Here is a 25,718-nt window from a genome sequence, read left to right on the forward strand (position 1 = left end):
AAATGATAGATGGTTATAGTTCACAACACCTCTCAAGTTCCAACTAGTGTTGAACAACTAATCAATGAAGTTCCACAAGCTACTGGCAACATTCCAGTGGATCAAGTAGTTCAGGAATTACCAGCACCTCCTGAACAGCCAATTGAATCACAAGTTTCTCAGGAAGATGTTGATACAACATTAAGGAGATCCACTGGAACTAAGAAGTCACCAATCCCTAGTGATTATATAGTATACCTACAAGAATCTGACTACAACATTGAAACCGGAAATGATCCTGAGTTATTTTTAGGCCATGAGTTGTAAAGAGTCAAAATTATGGTATAATGCCATGAAGGAGGAGATGAGTTCTATGAAAAGTAACGGAGTCTGGGATCTTGTTAAGTTGCCTCATGATGCAAAAGCCATTGGTTGTAAATAGGTCTTTAAGACTAAGAAGGACTTATTAGGCAACACTGAGAGATACAAGGCAAGACTCGTTGCTAAGGGATTCACTCAGAAGAAAGGAATCGATTACACATAGACCTTTTCTCCTGTATTTAAGAAAGATTCCTTACGCGTTATTTTGGCATTAGTAGCTCATTTTAACCTTGAGTTGCAACAAATGGATGTGAAAATGGCTTTTCTCAATGGAGATTTGGAGGATGAGGTTTATATGAAACAACTTGAAGTATTCCTCTCTACTGATGGTGAGCATTTGGTTTGCAAGCTCAAGAAATCTATATACGGCCTAAAATAAGCGTCCCGTCAATGATATTTTAAATTCCATGAGACAATTTCTTCATTCGGATTTGTTAAAAACCCCATGGATCAATGTATATACCAAAAGGTCAGTGGGAGTAAGATTTGTTTTCTTGTTTTATACGTGGATGAAATTTTGGTTGCAACCAATGATAAGGTTTGCTACATGAGGTAAAACATTTCCTCTCTAAAAATTTTGATATCAAGGATATGGGTGAGGCATCTTATGTCATTGGCATTAAGATCCATAGAGATAGATTTCGAGGAATTTTGGGTTTGTCTCAGGAAACCTATATCAATAAAGTTTTAGAGAGATTTCGGATGAATGATTGCTCACCAAGTGTAGCTCCCATTATGAAGGGTGATAGGTTCATTTTGAACCAATACCCGAAGAACGATTTTGAAAATGAACAAATAAAGAACATTCCATATGCTTCTGTTGTCGGAAGCCTGATGTATGCTCAGGTCTGCACAATGGCTGACATTGCATTTGCTGTAGGAATGTTAGGACGATATCAGAGTAATCCAGGTATGGACTACTGGAGAGCTACAAAGAAAGTACTAAGGTACCTTCAAGGGACTAAGGACTATATGCTTATGTATAGATGAAAAGATAATTTGGAAGTAATTGGCTACTCAGATTCTGACTTTGCTGGCTGCGTTGATTCTAGTAAATCAACATCAAGATATATTTTTATGATAGCCGGTGGAGCTGTATCATGAAAAGAATGTCAAGCATATATTGACTGCTACTTCCACTATGGAGACCGAGTTCGTCTCTTATTTTGAGGCTACTTCGCACGATGTATGGATCAAGAGTTTCATATCTGGGCTTAAGATTATGGATTCCATTTCTAAGCCATTAAGAGTTTTCTGTGACAATTCAGCTGATGTCTTTATGGCTAAGAATAACAAAAGTGGAAGTCGAAATAAACACATCGACATTAAGTACTTAGCTGTAAGAGAACGTGTTAAAGAAAAGAAAGTGGTCATTGAACACGTCAGTATTGAGTTGATGATGGCTGATCCTTTGAATAAAGGCATGCCATCATTGAAATTCAAGGGTCATGTTGACAAGATGGGACTTGGTTTCACTATGTAATTGTATACATTTGGTATATGGATGAAACTCTTATTTATTGTAATGTTTTCTCATATTCATGTGCACCTTAATTTATTTGAGAAAAACACATAAAGGACCAAGAATAAACATAGGGTTTATTCATTAGGTAATGTTGCCACATAAAATATAATTCTTGAGAAACTAAATGTATCGTAATATATGGAAAGTAATACTCATTGTTAGAGGACTTATCGTCATGATTTATGTATTTATTTATTAAGAAACGACAATCAATAAGATTAAGTTAAGACATCAGGTTAAACATTTGGACTAAGTGGGAGAATGTAAAGTTTCTTAAGGTAGCCCAAATGTTTTTCCATTATTATGGTTGTGGGTTGTAAAAGAATTTTTTATATTTCTGTGGCCCAACAGTTTTCATAATTATGTTTTCATGATTATACTTATTGATTGAGTTGTAAAGTGGTAAAATATGTATATTCTTGATGGAAGAATGTAATATAAATTCATAATTTTAGTCCTTAAACTTAATCATCCATTCTCTTCATTATATACCATCACTTGGGGTGTTTGAGAGCTTGAAAGAGCTAATACCAAAATTGAAAAAAACGATAATGGCTGGAGGAAATTTTATCTATTTTTCGTATTAATCTAAATACTATTTTTGGTATTTGTAGCATGTTAGATCATCTATATTTATCTAAATCTCGAGCAAAGTAGCAATTTCCATGTAGAGGAAAGGGGTTTCGAAAGTAAAGTGTCTATTGTAGTCGTTGATCGACAAAGCAAAAACATATTTTATATGGCATATTTGTCAATCATCAAGGTATTTTATGAAGTAACTAGAGGGACGATTGGGCTTCTGGGTGTGGAAATGGAGGAACTTGTTAGTGATTGAAGACTCTCTTGCTATTAATTGTCAAGGTATTTAATTACGAGAATATAAGATAGAAATAATCGTCTAAAATTTATACCTACTTTATTATCATTTTTATAGATAATTCTTATTTTTAATAAATGTTTGAATATCGACAACTGCATATGCAAAATTTTTAAATATTATTTTTGAAAGTCCTTAAAGTTTCCTAATTATTATATAAATTTTTGACTATTTTACTACTTTTAAAAAAAAATAAATTTACAATAATTATATACGAAAATACCATTTTTTGGCGGTCTCGCTGAAGAAGGGAACCAGAGTGGTACAGTGGCTTGTACGTGAAGAGGTGAAGGCCATGGCAACTTGAGCATAGAGCTACTATTGCCTGCCACAGCCCACGAGCGATTACATTGAATAAAAAAAAAAGAAGCTTGATGTGATCTTCATGCTATGGTTGACGGAGGGAGGAGGGGCAGGCGCAAGCGAAAATGCGGAATTAGAGCAGCAGGCGCCCCCAACCTGATAAATGGAAGAACTTGTGAGAGTGAGAGTGAGGACCAAGGAGCAGGAGCAAGACGACGGACGAGGTAGAGGAACGGCGGAGGGAGGTGTGCTGGAAGAGTGGGCCCAGCTGGTGCTGCCATGGCTGGATCCCGCTGAATTAACTGCCATCTCCTCCACCTGCAAAACCCTAAACCGTATCTCCAAGTGCGTCACCGCCAGAAGAGCCTCCGACGCTTCCAGAGGCTTTGAGAGCCTCCCCATACCTTTCTTTAACCCCCTTCACGACCACCGCCGCCAGCAGCAACCCTACGCTTACTTCATCTACACACCTACGCAGCTGCAGCTGCAAGGCTCCCCTTCTTCTCTTGCTCCTCTTCTTCGTCAGCCTTGGGGGGAGAGTCGGCCCCTTCCCCTTCCCCTTCCCCTTCCCCTTCCATATTCGGTTTCGCCCTCGCCCTCTGGATGTGACTGTGAGAGCGAGAGGTGTGATGATGGGGACTCGGCCGCCGCCTGCCCCTGCTATAACCTACAAAATTCATCCTTGTTGGTTCTCGAATGTGGTCCAAGTTGCCGCTGTGCTCTGCGTCCCCGCCACCACTGCGGGAATCGGTTGACTCAGGGAGGGATCTCGCTTCGGCTGAAAATTGTGAAAGATGCGAGGAAAGGTTGGGGCTTGCACGCTGGCGAGTTCATTGGCCGTGACCAATTTGTTTGTGAGTATGCAGGTACCTACCCACTGCAACCTCAACGTATTGTCATTCCATCTTCTGCACAATTCTCTACTTCATGCGGAAGGTGTGTGTTTGTGAGCCAGTGAACCCCTGCCCTTCTTCCTTTTTCCATTTACACACACATTCTATATGTAGAAACGCTCACACTTCTAGCAAAACCCTTGCAACCAAAAATTTGACTTCAGAAGAGAGACGCCTCCTACTTGTTATCAAATCAAGGTAGTAGCTGTAAATGATTGATTTTCATTTTTTTTCCTGGTTAGTTCTGGTGCCCAATTTGACCTTTTGTTTAACTTTATTCTCTTTGTTAACAATTAATTGCTATAGAACTAAAAGTTGTGAATGACTAGTTGAGTGCATCAAGCTGGAGTCCTATCTGCTTTATCTAATTCCTTTATTCAAGGATGTTTAGTTTATCCGAACTGAAGATATAATTGAATTCCCAGCCAGAGTTATTCATTTCTAATATCAAGTACAATTTTACTTCATCAGAGACCATATCGTTTTTACAAACTGACCTGTTCAAAATAGATATCCAGACTGTCTATTCATATTCTTCTTGTGCAATGTAAAAATTGATTTATCTCTACGTTTAATCTTTCTAAAATTTTCATCTTGGCCAATCATTTGTGGATTACATTCATGCCGCAAGTGCATACTCATGCTTATGCCACATGCAAAGTCAGCACAACGGACTAAAGAAGGCTGCTTTGTGAATTTGTCCTGGTAGTTACTGTTATTATAATAATAGTCATAAGCATTTTTATCCAAAAGGATTTGTTTTGGGGACTTATTATCCTTTTTGTTGAACTTCCTCTCTTTGGGAGGGTCTGAGTTTGTTTCTGTTTTTGAGTATGGCTCCTTTGTTCAGTGAAATGTCTAGATTAGATGGTTAATGGTGGTTTTTCAAATTGACAATGCAATGGTTAGGTTTTTGGCTATCAAATGATGCCATACACCACATTCTACTGTGGTCTTCTTGCCATTCTAGATTTTTGTTTGTCTACTTGTAAAGTATGGAAATTCCCCTTAATTCATTTTATACAATGGAAGCGTGACATAACATATTCCCAATTCTTTTACATAACATTTGGGCCCATCCGCCCCAATAGGATACAAAGACATTACTACCAACAAAAATATGATAGTGCCCCCCTCCTCCCCCCCCCCCGGCCAGGACAGGGAACGCACAAAACCACCCAAACATCTTTTGGTCAGGGGATCTCTACACACACCACCCATGAAGGATCAGACACAACTAGAGCCACCCTCAACGATCACTTTGCCCTTACCTGAAATGATGTAAAGCAAGGGTGTGTCACAAGACTCAGCAAATATATAATGAAACAAAGGGAAAACATGTTAAATATAGCATTCCCCAAACACCACACACAAGCCATGCATGCCGCGAATCACAACTCGACCCATCCGTCATAAACACATCATGCACACATATAATGAACTAAAGGACCCACATAAGATACACACTAGCACCCAGGGTTCGGCATACAAACCTGACTGTAGCCATGTATTGGCTAGCATATATCTCACATGAGCCAAAGCTCTCATACTACATCCATCAACACCACATCCACCATGAGCCAAAGCTCTCAACACAATCTCGAGCCAATGCTTGTATAACAACATCTCAAGCCAATGCTTGTATAATATCATCATAGCAAGCCAAGCTCGCGAGTACCCCATGGATAAATTCGTTGTGCGCATCTATAACCATGCAATGCAACACATAGAAAATGCATGGCAGTATAAGCATAAACATGATACAAGACCCCCATAAAACTAGTCATCAAGTCATGCTTTGCTTACATAGTAATACACATGCAATGCAATGCTTGTGCACGACCTCACCTTAGCCATTCTAAAATGCCCGTGCCTAAGCACTCATAGTGTATGGCCCCCCAGTGATGCATTCCCGAACCCCAACACCACAATGTAATGTTGAATGACAATTATTAGCAGAGCTGATTGATAGTTCTCTGGCACCGATCGACAGATCGTGTGTCTGGGGCTAACTGTCGACAGCCTGCTCGGGCCGGTCGATAGTTCCCACCCCGCAACACCAAACGGTCGACAGCCAAGCCCAACTGATCCATAGCCCCTGCAACCAGCACCCAAAAACTTGCTTGCAAAGAGACCCAAAGCTTTTCTACCCACATGGTACTAACCCCAAAAGAGGTTCAGCATCATTCCTTGGAATTGAGGGTGATTCAAGACCCTCTTTAAGAATTCAAGTGAGGTTTAACAAGAATTTGAGACAACAACAAGATGCAGTCCAATTGATTTAATATGGACAGATTTAACTGAATTAAACGGAGTTCCAGCCAACAACAAATCGACCAATTAAATAGGAAGAGGGGCACCCAAAGCTCCTTCCACCATGACAAGAAAAGTTGTGAACTTGCAGCAGTCAAAAGAAAGAAATAAGTGAGCTTGCCAATAAGAAAGAAAAGTGTGAACTTGCAGCTGTAATGAAGGGGAAATAGAACAGCTTATCCTCACATCGATTAAAGGTCCAAGAACCCGCATATAGCAAGAGAAAGAAAATACACCAAAAAGAAAGAGGAGAGAGAACTTGCTTCTTTAACAAAAAGAAAGAGGAAGTAGAGCTTGCCTTTAGAGATAGAAAGAAAGATGGCCGAACCAAGGAGAAGATGCAACCTGCTGGATCTTGCTCCCCTTCATCTAAAAGCTCCAAAACCAAAAAATACACCAAGAAGAAGGAGAGAATAAGGAAAGAGAAAGAAGAAGAAATGAAGGAGAGGAGAAGAAGAAGAAGACTCACCGCCTCTCGGCTCTCTCCCTCCTTCTACAAGCTTCCACCGACTTCTCTCTCCCTCATCCCTCTCAAATTTATATACCAAATGGCCTAGAAAATCATGCCTAGCCGCAATCAATCGACAATTTTGAAGGCATTTGTCGACTACCAGAAACAATCCTTCCCAATCTGTCGACAGATCCACTCCCATCTGTCGACAGATTCCTTCTTCCCCTACAATTGGTCGACAGATCCCACACCTTCTGTCAATAGACAGAACCCTCTGCACCAATCGGTCGACATCCTTCCCCCATCTATCGACAGCTAGCTACCTTCTCCTCTCACTTTGCTACCTACTACCTCAATTTGCCACCCCTCAATCCCATATACAATATCTCCACATGCATTCACTCACATACACCATACACTTGGCTACCCTTCTTCCAACTATCCCAAATTTTGACTTTGATTACACAATATCCCATGCCTTTATAATTCTCTTCGCTTGGCTTTTCTATATTTCTTTTCACCTTTAGCTTTAAACTTTCGATACCATATTTAGTTATTTCAATCCTCAAACACCACATGCGACCTTCCTCCTAGCCCTCAAACCACTAGCAAACCATAACTAACTTAACCTAGAATTAATTGATTTATTCCCCTCCATTTATTCCTTCCCCGAAATACCGGGTTGTTACATTGCTTGCTTGCTTTCGTCTTGTCTTTCTTTCTTTCTTTTTTCTTTTCCTGTTGGTGGTTCTACTCCATTGCAGGCCTAATTTATAACTTATTCCCATGTGATTTTCTGAGATGGTATAACAGATAACGCTGCAAAATATGCATGACTTATATAATATAAATAGAAAACCAAGCTATATGAGGATTCACTTTATAGTGGTTACTGTGCTCTTAATCAGTTCGTGTTTGGGAAAGGCTAGTAAAGCATGAAGTGGCCATTTGTGTTATCCCACAGTAGTCTAAACATGTGTTATAATGATAATGATAAGGACACCCATAACTGGAAAACAATACAAAAGTATGGCGTTTTACAAACTGAATAGCTAGTATGACTTGCAGAAATAAAGCTTGATAAAGTATCTCATGCAAATAGTACTTAACACGTGTGTCTCCCATTGACTTCAAAAGTCAAGGTTCTTTTTCTTTTTGATACATACATACATACATATATATATATATATGAGATGAAGGTAATTGTTTTTTGTCTTCTCTGGTATGATCAGTAGCAGAAGGCAATGATGTCACATTGAGCAGAGGTTTTACAAAATTGACTTGATCGATTTCTGGTAACATTTGCTTCTTTCCCTCGAATGATGATATCCCTCAGGCCATATTGATTCTTTCGCTTCTGTGAAAACAGAAGAAAAGTTCGTTCTTCAAGAAAATTCCAATCCCTATTTCAAAGTTGGAAATCTTAAGATGGATGAACAGGCCACATGGAAGTTTATTTCACTTTGCCTTTGCAAGCAATTAAAAGCCCAAGCCTTACCATCACAGATCACACCATTCAACATTGTATTCTGGTCCCTTTCGTTTGTGTGAGGTTCTTAACACAGGACTAAAAATGGTAGATCCATCTAATTCATCTGGCAGGATTTATGAGTGTATCTAATCCAAAATTTTTAGGTCTGAAGTCAACTTCTGAATATGATACTTGGTTTACACCAATTCAGGTGTGCATTCGCACACACACACACTAGAGTAAACTAACTAGTTTCAACATTTTGTTAATTAACCTCCAACCTTTCATTATTTGTCCAGTTGATCGTACAATTGTTATCCTGCACAAGCTAGTCCAACTAAATAGTCTTTTTAGCCTGTTCATCAACATTCTTAAGCTTTCTTTAGATGATTTATTTTTCGCTGCATCTGCTTTATTTTGATTATCATGGCTAGCAAGCGCACATATTTTGAGTTAATCATATTTAGGGAGCTGTTGCTTGAGAACATCACGCTTATGAATTGTCTTCAACTTTACTATGCCATGTTTACATGAATAGGTGAACTTTTAACAACTAAAGAAGCAAGAGAGCGGCAACAAAGATATGACCAACTCTCATCAGGGGGGAGGTTTTGTTCTGCTCTTTTGGTTGTGAGGGAGCATCTTCCATCTGGAAAAGCATGCATGCGGATGAACATCGATGCCACAGTGATTGGGAATGTTGCACGTTTCATTAACCATTCTTGCGACGGTGGGAATCTGTCAACAGTACTAGTGCGGAGCTCAGGAGCTTTACTGCCTCGCCTATGCTTCTTTGCCTCCAGAGATATACAAGAAGGTGAAGAGCTTACATTCAGTTATGGGGAGAATAGGGTTAGGTCAAAAGGCTTGCAGTGTTTCTGTGGTAGTTCTTCTTGTTCTGGAATACTGCCTTCAGAGGTTACTTGATAATCACCCTGCCGGGGGGGGGGTGTAGAATTTTGTACAAGGAACACTCTGTCCCCGTCTGTCTGGGTGGTTAATCTTAAGGATTGGAAGGCAGGTTTAGATGGACATCTTCTGCAAGGGTGGAATATAATACTGTGAAACATTACATTATTGTGCTTGAACTGGGGATGAGTCGGCTAATGTGGCCTAGCTCTTAGGAGAGGTGTCCATTTCAATTTTCAAAAAGAATGAAACTACACCAAAGAGTCGTAGTATCCAATACTTCTTCCCTGCTGCTTCCTATTTTGTCCCAACAGATAAACTGTTGGAGCTTGCTAGGATAACTCGACCAGACTGTCGCATCCGACAATGCATCCTTGTCCTTTGTGAAAGATGGCCTAATTAAGATTCACAAGACCAGTGGGCATGCATAAATGCCAAGACGAGATGAAGCCATAGCTTTATATATATATCAGATGCAACCTTAGCTAGCTTGCTATATATTGAATGAAAATAGAAAGTTTGGTTAAAAGGATGAGCGGAATAAAAATATAATATTTATCGAAGGTGAGTTATAATATTTATCAAAGATGTCTGCATAAGGGAGGGAGTGAGTTGGGGGGGGGGGGGGTGTTGCGGGGTGTTATTGAAGACTGAGGTGGTGGCGCGACAGTGAGACTACGGGAGAGCCGCCGTCACTGCTCTGCTGGGAGTAGGCATCCTCCTGAACCTGCGCTGCAAATTGCAAGTTCCACAGCACATCTTCCATGGAAGGCCTCTCTTCCGGATCCTTATGCAGACATCTCATGCATATCTCAATCATCGTCTTCAACGATTCAGCTGAACATGCACCATCCTCCTGCTGGATTAATATTGCTGGATCCTCTGCTTTCCTTCGAGCTGCATCATCACCTGTTACCATCCTCTGTAACTGCACCACCACCACGCTTGTTAAAAGCTATCTATCTATCTATCTATCCATCTATCTATCTATATATATATATGTAGTCCACTGATGATACATTCTGCATCAGCAGCAGCAAGCCAGCCAAACGTTTAGGAGGACCAAAGCTCATGATTGTCCCCAGTGACTATTCTCAGTATCTCCAAATAAGGGAAACCCAAAAGCTCATTAGTCTCATAAAGAGTTGACTCATAATTACTCACAATATATGTCTAGACTCTTAGGAACTAATATGGAAGAAACAACTTAAAGGTAAAGAGCAACAATCTTACTTGAGCTCTTGCAACATCCACTTCAATCCTTGAATTCAGCGGTCTTCCCACAATCATTTCCAGCAATATTGCTCCGAAATCATAAACATCAGTCTTGTCCTCTTGTTTTACCCTGTTGAGAAACAGAGTTCAAGTAGAGCAGCCACAGAAACAAAGCATTTAAGTTTACTATGCCAAGAAGTAGCATACATGCACGTCTTCTTCTGTTATCAGTCAGAAAGAATATCGTTTTTAAATGGAGACGTTTGCAGGCAAGTTGCACAAGATAGGCAAGCAACACCAGTGTCATAAAACCATTTGCCTAGTGAGTTAAAAAGTCTGTTTGGTCAAGGCAAAATGTTGATGCTCTAACATTCCATGATGATAAAGGTGCATCATTAAGTAGACATAGTTTATTTCCTTGGCCGTCAAAGTATCAGCCATGTGACTACTATTGAACTAATCTGATGGTACCAACATAATGAACTTTTAGCAACATGGTCTTTGAACATAGCACAATCTTATTACGAACCTCATATTGTTAAGCTCTTTGGATCCACCAGAAGAAATTTGAATACCAACCTGAGACGCATAAAAGATCCAAATATAATTTGATACCAATATGTCCAAGATTCGAGGCTATGTTGAATCTTAAATAAAGGTTTCTCCTCTCCATACCTTTATCATGTTCTCTGCTAAGAAAGGTAGGTTGTAACCACTAATTTTTGCAGCAAGGTTCTGATCCAATAAAACATCTGTTATTTTCAAATTATTAGAAAAGAGACCGGGAACAATTCCTGTGTGGAGAAACTGAAGGCCCTTTGCCACCCCTATAGCAGCTGCTATGCGTTGTGTCCAACCAAGTTTCCGTCTGGCAAGTCTCTCTGCCAAGCAATTTTATCAAATATTAAAAAGCACAACCATAAAGTCGAAAGAAAAAATATTGGGGGGGGGGGGGGGGGGGGGGGTTGGTATGCTATCCATTTAAGGTAGTCTTACAGCCAAGGTTTGATTGAAAAATCAAACCACAATTATTGGTTAGGCTAGCAAGTTAATTTGATTACCAGATATCCAGCTCCTCAGCGTTCCATTTGGAACATACTCAAAGACAAGGAATAATCTGCTGACACTTGAATCATCCAAGTAGCACTCAAAGCAGTGTCCAAGAGCGCTAACCAAATGGCGATGTCTGAGTTTTGAGAACAACTCTATCTGATGCTTAAAATGTTGAGTGCTGTAGCTTCTTTTCATCTTCAGGCATCTGATGGCAACAAGGGAACCGTCCTTGAGACAGCCGCTGTACATCTGAGCTCATAAGAAGCCATCAGCGGTTGTTGCAACGTAAGACACAAATTCCATAATATTTAAACCACAATAAAAGGGGGAGACAAAAAAGAGTTGACATGTATTGCCCCAAGTTGTCAGTTTATATGGATAATTCCAGAAGCGCACACAGGGTCAGAAACAAGGTCAAATTCGTTCAAACTCCATTGACAAGAAACAAAGATAAAAACAATCAGTATTGACCATCTGGAATTGAAATCTATTTCTGAAACAAAAGAAGGAAAGAAACTGAAATTAAACCGACTGAAATGTATGTAGGCATTCATTGGCTCAACGTCAAACTACACAACAAAGCGACTCATTTAGACTAGGTAAGAAAATTTTCTTGAAGCATGATAGAATTCAACTGATGTTAGAATGGATTGGCATACCTGTCCATGTGAACCTTCACCCAAGAAAAATGACGTATCAAAGTTACGTGTTGCCTCCTCAAGTTCTTCCAACGAAAAAGTTCGGTAAGTTGGAAGGCCAAGAGCTCCTAGCTTCATTGTTTGGGATATATACCCTTCAAAGGAAAAAAGAGATACTGTTACATCTTGCATGTATAAGAAATACAATCGGAACTTCTTCATACCCATACTAATTTTTGTTTTGTATTCCTTCTGTTCCCACACCAAAATGATGGTCTCAATTAACAGTAGCAACTACCCTTGTTATTACTCAAGGGAAAGTTCTGATATCAATGAAATACTTTTCTGAATATTTCTTCGTTTTCATTCTAGAGCTGTACTAATCAGACTACGTTTGCCAACTACTGGTAGTTGGCTACACTACAGATACATGCATGTTTTCACTCGAAGGTGACAGTAACCCTTGTGATTAAGCAAAGAAAATTTTATTTTAAAAAGAAAGATATATAAACCTCCACATTCTTAAATTGGTGTTGATAAATATCTGAGCTACAATTTTGATCTCAAGAAAAAAAATATTGAACCCCAGAGGATTTGTGAATTGTCAAAGCAATAGGAGACAGTCCGGCTCATCAATTAAATTCTTTTCTTCATCGCCTTCATATATAAAAATGTATTTTTGATAGTTGGAAAGATATTAACCTAATTTTCCGAGTGTGGTCGGATGCAGGGGGGAATACAGATACAGAAGAATGGAGGCCAGAGCAGTTCAAATTAAACATTGGTGGCTCACAAAAATTTACCTCCAGCCATTATTCTTGTTTGGCCCAACAATTGAAAATTTTGCAATTTCTTCTGTAATTCATTAAATTTTCATTAATATCAGTGGTCACAAACATTGACTCCAACCACAGGCGCACACGAACACACACACACACAGAGGGCAAGAGAGAGCTGAACATACTTGCATCTGATAGAATTTTTGAGGTGTACCCAGTTGATGTACTCTCCGATAATCTTGGTGTTGGTGTTCCTCTTGTCCTTTTCAGATGCACTCTTCTAACAATCAAGAAAGCTAGACCAACAAGTGCAGTTCCTCCAATGATCCCTCCACAGATGCTCAAGGCAAGAACTACTTTGGATGCTTTTTCAGGTTTCCGCCGATGAGGCAAGATTCCCACAGCTAGAGCTTCATTTCGGCAAAAGGAAACTGGGTGTTGTCTTTCATCTCCCCCAGTCAGACAATTCTCACCATAGAGCACAACTCTGTTCTTGGATTTGGATGAAAAACAGTTTGGCAAGCTTCCAGTCAGGAGATTTGCGGACAAATCCACATATTGGAGTTCAGAATTGCAAGATAAATTCTCAAAAAGCATTCCAGTAAATCTGTTTCCTGCAATACTCAGATAAGTAATTGATGGTAGGGCTAACAATGACAGGGGAAATGGACCTACAAATCTGTTGAAAGAAATATCAAGCTTCTGGAGCTGATAATAGGAGGTAACTTCATCTGGGATGCCCGAGCTGAACTTGTTCTTCCTCAGTACAAGGTTAACTATTTTGCTACCAAGATAAGGAAATTGAGGCCCAAGAGAATTATCTTCCAAGTCAAGAACCTGAAGGCTTGTCAAACTGCCAAGATCAGGCACTTCGCCAGAAAAATGGTTATGCGAAAGTGCAAGAACTCTCAGATTCTCCAAGCGTCCCAATGATTCTGGCAAGGATCCAATTAATGAATTGTTCTTCAAACTCAAAACAGTCAAAACTGAAAGTGAGCTCAGCCAATCCGGAAGTTGACAGTTGAACATGTTCTCATCAAGTATAAGTGTTTGAAGGTTTGTTAAGGAAGAGATTTCGTGTGGAATGGCACCATATAAATAATTTGAACTCATGTTGAGTATTTCCAAGGATGATAACCTCTCAATTTTACCAGGCAATGCCCCCCACAGACCAAGAGAAACCAATGTGAGGACTTTCAAGCTTGGAAGCTTGACAAGTGTAGTAACAAAGGAATCTACAGAGAAATTCCGAGGTAACGGGGAAACTCCCTTCTTCCCAATTATATGCAGCTGGGTTATGCTTCCATCATAGCACACAACAGTAAGAGATGGACTTGGCTCAGTATTGCAGAAATCGGTGTCATTATTCCAGCTACTTAAAACATCGGGGAAATTTAGAAGTTGTTGAATCCTCAAAAGGGTCTGCACATGAGATGACTGTAGTTGCTCCGAGCAATGAATTGAAAAGGACATGACAACCAGAACAAGAAGTGCCGAATGGCTGCAACTCTTTGCCATTGGCACAAATTTCAAAAGTGGCAATAGCTCAGAATGCATAACCAACTAAACAACTTGAAAGATTGATCTGCTCGGTCTCTTATCAGTCAAGTATCTTCCAGAAAGTACTAGAAGCGTGTTAAAAGTTGGAGTTTCTAAATGGCTGGGTCTCAGCTTCCCATGACAACATAGTCAAGCTCTGGGTCCACAGCAAGTGAAAAAAGAATTAAAAATAGAGATGGAAGGTGGATTAACACAAAGAATAAAGGAAAACAATGATCTACGACTCAAATGGTGTACAATAGAGAAGGAAGCAGAATTCCTAGACTTCAGCTTTTTTCAACATCTAGTCTAGGCATATATATTGCGGTAGTTTGCCATGGTTATTGTGTTTGTCGTGTTAACCAAAGAATAATTTTCATATTTATAATTTAATCAATTGAAGAGTATTTCTTGTGCAATCCGACCATCTAAGGATAATATGAAGGTGTACAATAAAAATGGTAGCTAACATTACAATATGAAGGATAACTACAGGAAGCTTACATCGCTTGGGTGGGGGGAGAAATAAATCATATTCTGAGTTCGGATTTGACTTGTTCAATTATGAAACCCAAATACCTGGGATACAGATAAACCAAAATCAAACGCCCAAATTTGTGCTGATTCTTTCCTTAAGAAGACACCACCTAATTAGCGGCAAACAGAACTTTCAAATGAGGCAAGTGGCCGTAAGTACTAGTCTTGCGAACTTGAGATAAATCAAAGCTTGTCAAGCCCAATTCAAGTTGACAACTTTCAATCCTTCCAATACCAGCTTTAGACTAAGCGTACGCGTACGGTTATGTATCTTTAGTTGTTTACATGTGGAAATTCAAATGTGAATAGAGAATAGAGGGAAACAAAGCAGACCTCACCAGTTTATTTTCTTTCCCAAATAGAGGCCAGAGGACTTGAGTTCTTCAAAGCAATAAATTCCTCAGAAATGAAAGAGTAAAAACCCCTCAATCTCACTGTGACGCGGAGGCCATAATGAAGAGCGGGTTCCAACAAACAGCGCAAGGCAATTTAAGGGAAGCTGGTTCAAGAAACTGAGAGGCAAAATTCTTGTTCTACTGAGTTACTGAGTAGCTGCCGATACTATTCCGAAAACAGACAGTTCCCCTCTCTCCCTCCCCTCCTCGGGCTCTTTCTGGGCTTCGGTATTCCCACATCACAGCAGCGTCGCTCTTGAAGCTTTAACTCATGCACTGTTGGACGCAGAAGAAAAGCAAAAGAAAAAGGAGGAAAGATTCTCGAGGAAGAAATTGGACTCTTTATTCTGTGCAATGAATGGCCTGCTTTTACGTTTTTAATGCACGACCGGTCGTTGGCGCAAACACTTTAGAGAAGAAGAAGATACAGAATTGAATGAAGGGATCTTTAACGGCCGATACGTAGATCAGCTTGGAACACTTGCTAGCACTCTGAATGACTATCCTTCAACAAAAAAAATTTAGTTTAGGGCCGATACATATGATCATGGCCTGGCCATGGCCCACGGACGGGGGCTGCCCTTTTCCATTTATTAATTAATTAATGGGGTGTTTGTCAATGAGTGGGAGCTTTCGCTTTCGAGTTTGGGGGTTTCTTTTGTGGTTTTCAGATTGACTATGACCTCTCTCTCTCTCAGATCTCAGGCTAGGCTCCCGCTCAGCTGTGTTGTGGCCCTCCCCCTTCTTTACGTAGCCAGCCAGTGCCCCCCAGTTGCCAAAGACAAAGAGGGATGGAGAGAGCTGCCAGCTTCAACCCAAATTGATTGATGCCTAGTAGTAGTAGTAGTAGTAGTAGTAGTAGTATAGGGGTGTGAACTGTGAAATTGCATTGCAAACATCATTGAAACGAAACTAGTGATTGTTTCTGTTTAGGGTGGTTCATTGTTCATATATGCATATACAGTTAAGTTGGCTCACCCAACCCAAGGGCCAAGGCCGGGCCGGGCTGGGGTTGCCCTTGTTGGAGTTGGACCACATGACCATCACGTGAAAGAAGGGAACAAGCCAGCTGTTGTACACTCCTACTTCTCTTATTTTTCTTTATTTTTTACATATCTAAGGAGTAATTTTATCATTTATAGTATATTGTGTAACTCATCATTTTGGATGAGGGATATTTTAATTATGCGTCTCATCATTTTATATCGTCTCATCATTTCACTTTACTAATTTGAGAAAGAAATATTTTTAATATTTTAATTATATTATATAATTTTAATACCAATAACATTTTTTTTAACTATTATATTGTATTGAGGAGACTATATGTATACATTACGTATACCTATATTTTGTTGGCTAATGAGATTCATTTCAATTCCAGGGAGAGAGAGATTGAAGCAAGCGCTAATGCTTGTTGCGTAGCGGCAACCCATAAAAGGCACCTGCCCCACTTGGCTTGTGGCACGTATGTACGTACACGCTGTAGCTGTCTTGTCTGTCTCTATGTAGCCTCTCTAGTACTGAAAGATATGGTTGTCGCACACTAAGTATCAATTTTAGTTCAGCCAAGCCAACACCCCAAGTCAAAGCTCGTCTCGTCGGTACCCAATCCAGCTTATCCGAAGCCGAACAAACGTCGGTAATCTTTCATAGGACGCCCTCTCTCTAACATGTGCTCTCCTCCTTCCTTCCTTTTGGCTTTTATTACCAAACTGTTAATTATTAGGTTTTCTTAGTCTACGTACTTTTAACTTTCAAATAATTATCAAATGTAACTTTGATGAGAAACTCCATCATGGAGATGACGAAATGATATTCAAGACCACCGCTGGTCCCACGGATCTCTTCTAAAATGTAATTAAGTTCGATATCAAACTTATTTTATTTTTATTTTTTTTGCATATGTATATTTTCCGTATAATGCCCACCCAAGTCTCTCTTTCTCTCAGCCATTCAGGGCTCTTCTACGTCGCCAAACTGTGGTTTCAGAAGGAGACCCTGACCTTGAGTTGAGCCTGAGGGAATAGAACAAGAAGAATAGGGCTTACGGCCGGGACTTATCTGAAAATGGAATTAATGGGTTGCGGGCAGAACTGTATGTTTTAACCCAATGGAGTAGTTAAAATGCTTATTCCCGATGTTACGTATCACCAACCAAAACTAGTGTTAGCCTGTTAGGTACAAACTACTATATATCGTATAAAAACAAAAAAAATCCCCTCCCCCCCCCCCCCCCCCCCCCCCTCCCCAGTCCCCATCTTTCATCCCCCCTCTTTTACACAAAAAGCTGAAGCCTGAAGGAATATAGAAACAGAATGCGTTGCTTCTTTGGCAAGATCTGCCATAAAAAGACAAGATACAACAAACGTGGAAGTTGGAAGCGCCATTGTAACATTTCACCAAACGTAACGAAATAAAACGACTATGGACTCCAAAAGTAAATGCAATTACTCTATATATACCATGAGACCTATGTTGTTCTGATTAAGATCCGGCAACTTAATCTTTACTTCTCTTCTTATTCCTATTCTCTAACCATACATTTCCTTGATGACGGCTTCTGAGCAAAAAATACGAATCACCACTAGTCCCCATCTGCTACAGTCTACAATTAAAACCCATGTTGATGTCGCTCTTAAATCTTCGTCTTTCTAATCTCACAACCTCATTAGCCTTTCAAAATAACACACCGGGCAAGAGTAAAGAAGACAAAAATAACAAAGACACACGTATTTCCACCCCATTCGATGACTACCCACTCCACCTCCAGAATGCAATTAGGATGACGACTGTCAAAACCGTGCCAACTTACTCAATCCATTTATCAACTCGATGCCGCCTCTCAATGAGCCTTAATGCAGAATTTGATAAACCCTACGGTGTTAAGTACATCCAATGCCTTCCGTTGTGCTCTCTGCGGCAAAAATACAAGTTATATCAGTCAGGTGCATATGATAGGACTAAAATTTCGTGCTCTAGTTCCTGTTCTAACAACTTTAGTATCGCCAATAATGTATCCCAATTGTACATGTTTTGGCATCTATTTTACCAAAAACTAAGCCAACCACAAACAATCTGAATGAGACCTCTAACTCTTCATCATTTGTAACAAGAAAGAATGCAAGATGCGTAACCAAGTAGGTAAGCAGGATGGAGGCTCAAAGAAAAGACAATGCAAGGAAAAAGTAGTTAGCCATAGGAAACAAGAGGAATTAGCAGCAGTTGAAGAAAGAAAAAAGAAATGAGCAGTGAAGAGCAAAATATTTCAGTGTAGTCGGAATTAAAGAAAATTATAAAAAATAATAGAATAATTGAGGAAAGACAAAATAAATATAGAATATTTGTCAGGTAAGGCATTTCTGAAAAATTATCTTTAGGATAGTAATTTTTTCACTAAATGCAAATGGTTTAATGAAAATCCTAAGCCCAAGATACAATGTCTAACTATAAGAAATCAAAGTTCCACTCTTTGATCCCTTTTACCACCAAAAACTCAACTCAATAATTAGAGAAAATAGAGAGCAAATAAAGAGATAAATGATAGTAATTGAATGAAGAAGTATAAAAGGCTTTTTGTATCTCTTTGCACCCCAAGTGTCCTAAACTATTTATAGACAATGAAAGGGTGCTTATCAATAAACACAAAAACTAAATAACACAACCTATTGAAAGATCATGTTTTTTTGAGAATAGACTTATACTTTGGAAAGATCAACTCTTATATATAAAAGACATAACTTTAAAATTTGAAAGTATATGTCTTTTAAATTTAAATCAAATGACATATCTTTTCATTCAATAACTACCACTTTATTTAAATAAAAGAAATCGAAGAATAAATTATAATATATATAATAAAACTATCAATATTATTATTATTAAATAATATTAATATATATTTATATATAACACAAAGAACTCATCAGTAGTTGCAAGCAATGTGACAAAGATACAAGGGAAAAGGTTAAGTCTAAATTTTTAACTGCCCACTCCCGAATATCCCGCTAGCATAAGAATCCGAAAGGAGATCTCTACAAAATTGATATAGATATAATTTAAAATGCTTACAATTCCAATTTACTATATGAACAACATAAGCCCAAAATAATGACTACAATATCATTCATTTGACATTTCTCTTTGGCCTTAACGACCGACACATAACAAAATAAAAGGGCTACTAAAAATTTAAATACAAAATAAATCTCTTTCTACACGCCCTCAAAATAACTCCCTATGGACCTTTTTAGTTGGGATATGTTTATACACATATTACCCCAGGGCTCTAGCTCTACTGAACTCGCTCTCAATTACTTATTTTCTTTTACCTGAAATGATGCAAGGAAATAAGGTGAACCACAAGATTCAGCAAGCATAATATAAAGCAAGTGAGAGCATTTTGAATCAAGGCATGCATAATAGGAAATGAAATATAATAGAACTACTCATAACAACTACAATATTTCTCAGCATGCCTTATCACAGCATATAACATATATCCATGCCATGCCTTCCAATACCATACAATTCATGCACTCACTCCATTATTCACATATGACCCTTAGCCCACATATAACAAATGCTTGTACATACATAATCTCAATGCATTCATTAAATTGTGTACTGAGACCCATTAGTCTGGCTCATAGCCATAGCTCGTCCGCTTCAAGCGCTTATCCATTTTACTTTTGGATATCCTTTTCCCCACTCAGAACATAGCCATCGTGCAAAATAATAAGTTCACAAATATGTATCATGCAACACTTGAGCATTTCAAGCACATGCCACCACATAAATCAAATAAATAAATTTTCCTCATCAACCACTCCCCCCCCCCCACACACAAAATTTCAATACATTTCTATCACATTATGCAACATTTCAAATCATGCCCATTGTATACCCATGGATAACATCTACACTCCCCAAAGACGATAATCAAGATTCTCATCAATAAAAGATTTAACAATAATTAATGTAGGGTTTGGAGATCAAAAGACATGAAATAACAAGTAATAGACGAACAACAACAGAAATGGTCGATAGATTGGGCCTATCTGTCAACCACTAGAACCCACTCCAAGGGCAATCAACAACTTGCCCTCAACGGTCAGCAATCAGGGCTATTTTGCCCTCAATTAGTCGACAATTAAGGCCAACCAGTCGACAGCCAAAAGTTAAGACCCACACAAATAACATGAACATAGCCTAATGGTCGACAGATAAAGGCGTCAGTCAATAGACAGGTATAACACCCCAACGATCAACAGCCCAAGGCTCAATTGTCTATCGATAGAAGCCTATCACCCCACAACCCACACAACGAGGCCAAACGGTCGACAGGCCCAAACCCAACTGTCAATCGATAGTAACCTGGGATGCAAAGAATGAGAGCGAATGACCAAAAATGATTACAAGCTTTCACCAAATTCTTACATCAATTTAAGCTCTAACCAAGAAAACGCCATTTCTTTGAAGAATATAGGGTGAACCAAAACCTTATCGAAACTTTCAACAAAACGTATTGAGACTCCAAGAAGTCCCATAGGATTTTTCAAAAATAAAGAAGAAAGAGACACAACCCAAAAATGAGCTCCAATAACAAAGTTTCAAAGAATGTAAAAGAACCAATGATTCATGGACCAACGAGAAATTAATTTAAGACAAAAATTTGAACGATCGAGGAGAAGAATAGGAACTCATATCAACAAGAATAAGAGAAGAAGAACTGGCTTTTAAAATAGAGAAAAGAAAAAGAACTTGTTTTAAAGAGAAACAAGAAAAGAAGAACTTGTCTTAATGATTGAACCGAAAAGGAAGAAGCAACTTGTTGAAAAGAATCTAGAAATCCCCACCACTTGAAGCTCCAAACTAAGAAGAAAATAAGAGAAGAAGAAAATAAACAAGAAAACAACAGTTTAGAGATGAATTTTTTTAGACGGATTTTTTTGTTTCAAATTAGAGATAAATTTTGAGACGAATTTTTTTTAGACGGGTTTAGAGACCGAAGTTAATCTCTCTCAAATTGAGATGGAAAAAATTTCGTCTCTAATTTGAGACGAAAAAATTTCTATCTCTAAAATTCGTCTCAAATTTGAGATGGATTTCGAGATGAAAATTAATCCGTCTCAAATTAGAGACAAATTTATTTTCATCTCTAAATCTATCTCAATTTGAGAGGGAATTTGAAATGAAAATTTTTCAGTCTTAAATTAGGAACGAAATTTTTTTATCTCAAAATCTGTCTTAATTTAAGATGAATTTTGGAGACGGAAACTAATCTATCTCAATTTGAGACGGATGTAGGAATGGATTTTTATGGTCTCAAAATCCATCTCAATTTGAGAGGAATTTTGGAGACGGAAGTTAATTCATCTTAATTTGTGACGAATATTTTTTCGTCTCAAAATCCCTCTTAAATTTATAAAATATAAAATTAATTTATAAAATGTAAAATATTAAAATATTAATTTATAAAATATAAAATTTTTATTTATAGATATAGAAATTAAATTCTAATTAAACATATAAATTAATATATTTCATGTGCATAAAATATAAAATAAAGTATATATACATGTAAACTAATATATATAAAAATTTATAAATTAAAAAATATATTAAATATATAATAATTAACTATTTGTAATAGTTTTTAAATATATACAAAATGATCACACTATTTGTAATAGCTATTAATATTCTTAATTATGGCAAAATTTATTCATTTAATAATAAAAAATAAATTTAGTCATTGCAAAATTTTAGAAAATGTATAAAAAAATTAAAAATATATATATTAACTCTTCTTCTTTTTTTAATCAATTAATTTATTCCATTATTTTTTTATTTTTTTATTAAAATTTTAATTTAATTTTTTAAATAATTACCCACACAATTGGTAATAAACAAATACTACAAATTTTATATAATAATTAACTATAAAATCAAGGGTATGATGAAAATATAAAAGATCAGTTTAGCTTGAATAGAAAAAAAATAATGACTGCAGCTCATTTGTCAGAGAATTACGTGCTAATCTTTTAACCACAGATCGAAAGTTACCCAAAATATAACATTCATTCCATATGTTCAACACATTTACAAGAGACCAACCATGAGGTAGTACACAAAAAAAAAAGTCAAACCATAGAAATTGATAATGTTGCCGATGCTTAGTGTCGACGATGGTTGCTGAACACGACAGGTCTGAGCTCATCAATGTCATCCCGGAGCGACATCTGGCTACTACTAGTGTCATCAGGGTAAGGTAAAGAAGTGGCATCGAGAAAACTAGGGAGCGAGGCATTTTCTAGAATAATGGAAAGATCAGGGCTCCAGTTTGGGTTTGTATCAGGTTGTGGAACAGGTTGAGAATCTGCAAAATAGTGTACGAATAGTGAATCCTGCAATAGAGCTTGATAAGCTTGTAGATCACTAACATGTTGTTGAAGTGCAAGAATATGAGACACACAACCATAGACGGGATCCTGAAGCAGGGCTTGAGCTTCAAATAAGAGTGTTATAGCAGCTCCAAGCCGGTCACTTACCGGAAGATGGGCTAGGAGGATTGAGGCATTTCTAGAATCAAAAATGCGATGGATGGCAGCAAAATAAGTGGATCCTTTCTCATGACAAAAATAAGGAACAAGGATGCACAATGGGGTACACTGTCTTCTCAAAACTGTACAGGCACTGCATCGAAATGGGTCGAACCTTGGCATGATAAATCTAAGCAAATCAAGTATGGGTCAAATCTAATTGGATGGATTGAATCAGATGGTTCAAATCTAATTGGATGGGTTGAATCAAATATGGGTCAGATATAATTAGATGGGTCGAATCAGATATGAATCAGATCTAATTGGATGGGTCGAACCTGAATCGGGTTGGGTCAAGCCGACCTAAATCTAACTTCAGATCCAATAGCAGCATTGATAGCTGGCGGAGGCGGCTATGGTCGTAGTACATATGTGGAAGGTGCGTAGTGTAGATCTGGAAGGTGCGCGATGCAGATGTGGAAGGTGTGCAATGCAAACCGGGAGCCACCGGTAGATCTGGAAGGTGCACGGTGCAGATCTGGAAGCAAAGAGGCGACCAATGGATCTGGAAGGAGAGAGGCGATCGATGGATCTGGAAGGCGATGCAGATTTGGAAGAAGAAAGGCGATCGGTGGATCAGGTAGCCAGTGCCGATGGATCTGGAAGGAGAGAGGTGATCGATGGATTGAAGCTGGTGCTGGTGGATCTGGAATGAGAGAAGACGCAAGGAAGAAGGAGAAGAAAATGAAACATTTTTAAAAATAGAAATGAATTTAGAGACGGAAAAAAAATTCGTCTCAAATTTGAAACGGATTAATTTTTGTCTCAAAATTCTCTCTCAAATTTGAGATGAATTTTTTTCCGTCTCTAAATTTCGTCTCAAATGTAAAATTTTGAAATTAATCCGTCTCTAAATTTTAAGTAAATATTAAATTTTAATTATCATAATTTAGCCATCTGGACATGTGATTATTGAAATTCTTTATTAATTTGGATTGCAATGCAAAGCAAAGCAAAGCTAAGCTTATGCGAATCATTATTTGAAGAATTCATATATACACGTTGGACGAGACCTTTTTAAGAGTGGGGGACAGATTGTATTTGGGACCATTCAAAAGCTATCAAAATTAAATAGAAAAGGTATGCTTTAATTTCCTGAAGGTTTCTACATCTCAAGATGGCGGGTTAAGCAAGGAATGTTTGCTAATTCAAACCTTACAAATCTGGAAGAGTGACTTATTACTGGCCCCTATTTAACAGGTCTCTCCGCGAGAAGTTCGACCCACCAGAGATGAAAGTCGAGGCTCCAGCATTGCTGATCATGGGCGAGAAGAATTATTTTCTAAAATTTCCAGGAGTGGAGGACTACATAAGGAGTGGACAGGTGAAAGCATTTACGCACCACCTGGAGATAGCTTACTCGCCCGGAGTAAGCCATTTCGTTCAAGAGCAATTCCCGGATCAGGTAAACCGCCTAATCCTCATCTTCCTCGACAACCATAGCTGAATTGGTTAAGGAAGATCTGCTGCTGTTCAACAAGTGCGCTTCCCAGGTTAGCGGATTTTCCTGGATCGATCGATCTGATTCTCTTTATTCTTCTGTTTGCTTTGCTTCTTCTCTTTCCTCTCATATGGTTCCTTTTGCAGCCTTCGTAGTGAATGGAGACTTTCAAGACCCAAGTCTGAAAATAAAGAACCAGATCGAAAAATATATAATAAGATTATTTGTGAATTCACGGTAGTGTAGAAGAAACACTTGGTGGTGCTGCCATTTTGAAGAAAGAGGAGATTATTTTACTGGTTCAGAGACAGAATGAAGAAGAGGAGCGAGAAGAAGACGAAACAACTCTAGAGTGTGTCTGAATCGTTAAAGAAGTAATGATGAAGCAGCTTTAGGACGTGGGGACAGAGAGAAAGACAGTGTGTGTCACTGCCTGGGTACTGTGTAGGGACTGTGACTAGGGTTTTGGGAAATGGCATGAAGGAAGAAATTAATAGGACGGGCTTTTAAAAAAGATTAAAAAAATTTAAAACTCGTTGTTGTTTTACAGAGGAAGGGCCACCTGTCATTTTACATTTTAAATTTTGCGAATAATAACAAAAGCTTCGAGCATGAATGGATGTAGACGTAGTGCTTCTATTTTGAAATTTTTTAAAAGAAAATTAAATTAATTTTGATTTTTTTTTTAAAAAAATTAAATAATTTTTTTTAATTATATTTAAATTTGAAACGAATTTTGAGAGGGATTGTTTCATCTCTAAATTTGAGACAGATTTAGAGACAGAAAAATCTATCTCAAAATCTCTCTTAAATTTGAAACAGAAAAAATCTGTTTTAGAATCCCTCTCAAATTTGAAATGAAAAAATCCGTCTCAAAACCACTCTCAAAATTGAGATAGATTTCGAGATGAAAAATTTGTCTCAAATTTTAAATGAAAAAAATTCGTCTTTAAATTCGTCTCAAATTTGAGATGGAAAATCCGTCTCAAAATCCCTTTCAAATTTGAGAAGGATTTTGAGACGTGAAAATTCAGGAAAAATTTGTCTCAAAATCCCTATTAATTTGAGACGAAAAATCCATCTCAAAATCCCTCCCAAGTTGAGACGGAAAAATCCGTCTTAAATCCATCTTAAAATCCGTCTCAAATCGAAAATTCGTCTCAAAATTTGTCTCTAAACAACTGTTTTCTTGTAGTGAGAAGAAAATGAAAAAAATCAATCAGATAGGAATAAAAAAGAGATGAGAGAAAAGATGAAGTATGAGAAGGAGAGGAAGGAGGAGTGGCATGCCGCCACTTTCCAACAACTCCCACCTCTCATTTTTTTCATCTTACCCCTCTCATTTATTCAATAATACATATAGATCCCTTCCTATATATACACACACATATACCTATACCCCTAATTAATTTTGA

General features: G+C 38.1%; 3 protein-coding genes across 6 annotated transcripts; 1 reads left to right on the forward strand and 2 right to left on the reverse strand.

Annotated features, from left to right (window-relative positions):
- Positions 1-2,993: 2,993 nt before the first annotated feature.
- On the forward strand, positions 2,994-9,379 carry LOC127806188 (histone-lysine N-methyltransferase SUVR3). Its single transcript, XM_052343311.1, has 2 exons — positions 2,994-3,931; positions 8,732-9,379. Exons 1-2 carry the CDS (start codon positions 3,229-3,231, stop codon positions 9,118-9,120), a joined length of 1,092 nt encoding a protein of 363 aa, XP_052199271.1. The 5' UTR covers positions 2,994-3,228; the 3' UTR covers positions 9,121-9,379.
- Positions 9,380-9,574: 195 nt separating this feature from the next.
- Positions 9,575-15,768, reverse strand: LOC127806187 (probable inactive leucine-rich repeat receptor-like protein kinase At3g03770). Of its 4 annotated transcripts, none has more exons than XM_052343308.1 (9): positions 15,202-15,768; positions 14,831-14,905; positions 12,973-14,483; positions 12,030-12,163; positions 11,379-11,619; positions 10,993-11,198; positions 10,847-10,896; positions 10,336-10,447; positions 9,575-10,030 (listed from the first exon to the last, which is right to left on the reverse strand). In XM_052343308.1, exons 3-9 carry the CDS (start codon positions 14,342-14,344, stop codon positions 9,743-9,745), a joined length of 2,403 nt encoding a protein of 800 aa, XP_052199268.1. In that variant the 5' UTR covers positions 14,345-14,483; positions 14,831-14,905; positions 15,202-15,768; the 3' UTR covers positions 9,575-9,742. The 4 variants fall into 4 exon arrangements, with proteins under 4 accessions (XP_052199268.1, XP_052199269.1, XP_052199267.1 ...); XM_052343309.1 differs by having other exon boundaries at positions 15,197-15,768; XM_052343307.1 differs by lacking the exon at positions 14,831-14,905.
- Positions 15,769-22,436: 6,668 nt separating this feature from the next.
- Positions 22,437-22,985, reverse strand: LOC127806320 (LOB domain-containing protein 29-like). Its single transcript, XM_052343540.1, has one exon. It carries the CDS (start codon positions 22,983-22,985, stop codon positions 22,437-22,439), a length of 549 nt encoding a protein of 182 aa, XP_052199500.1.
- Positions 22,986-25,718: the final 2,733 nt, after the last annotated feature.

The sequence above is a fragment of the Diospyros lotus genome, chromosome 7 (genome assembly GCF_014633365.1).
Source record: "Diospyros lotus cultivar Yz01 chromosome 7, ASM1463336v1, whole genome shotgun sequence".
NCBI lineage: Eukaryota > Viridiplantae > Streptophyta > Magnoliopsida > Ericales > Ebenaceae > Diospyros > Diospyros lotus.

Bases quoted from the DNA above. Each gene is read 5' to 3' on its own strand.
- LOC127806188 (XM_052343311.1), top strand. From the start codon at position 3,229: ATGGAAGAACTTGTGAGAGTGAGAGTGAGGACCAAGGAGCAGGAGCAA. The intron at 3,932-8,731 runs GTACCTACCCAC...TTACATGAATAG, and splicing joins ATTTGTTTGTGAGTATGCAG to GTGAACTTTTAACAACTAAA.
- LOC127806187 (XM_052343307.1), bottom strand. From the start codon at position 14,344: ATGCATTCTGAGCTATTGCCACTTTTGAAATTTGTGCCAATGGCAAAG. The intron at 11,199-11,378 runs GTAATCAAATTA...ATTGCTTGGCAG, and splicing joins GCTGAGGAGCTGGATATCTG to AGAGACTTGCCAGACGGAAA. The intron at 10,897-10,992 runs GTATGGAGAGGA...TATGCGTCTCAG, and splicing joins TAGCAGAGAACATGATAAAG to GTTGGTATTCAAATTTCTTC.
- LOC127806320 (XM_052343540.1), bottom strand. From the start codon at position 22,985: ATGCCAAGGTTCGACCCATTTCGATGCAGTGCCTGTACAGTTTTGAGA.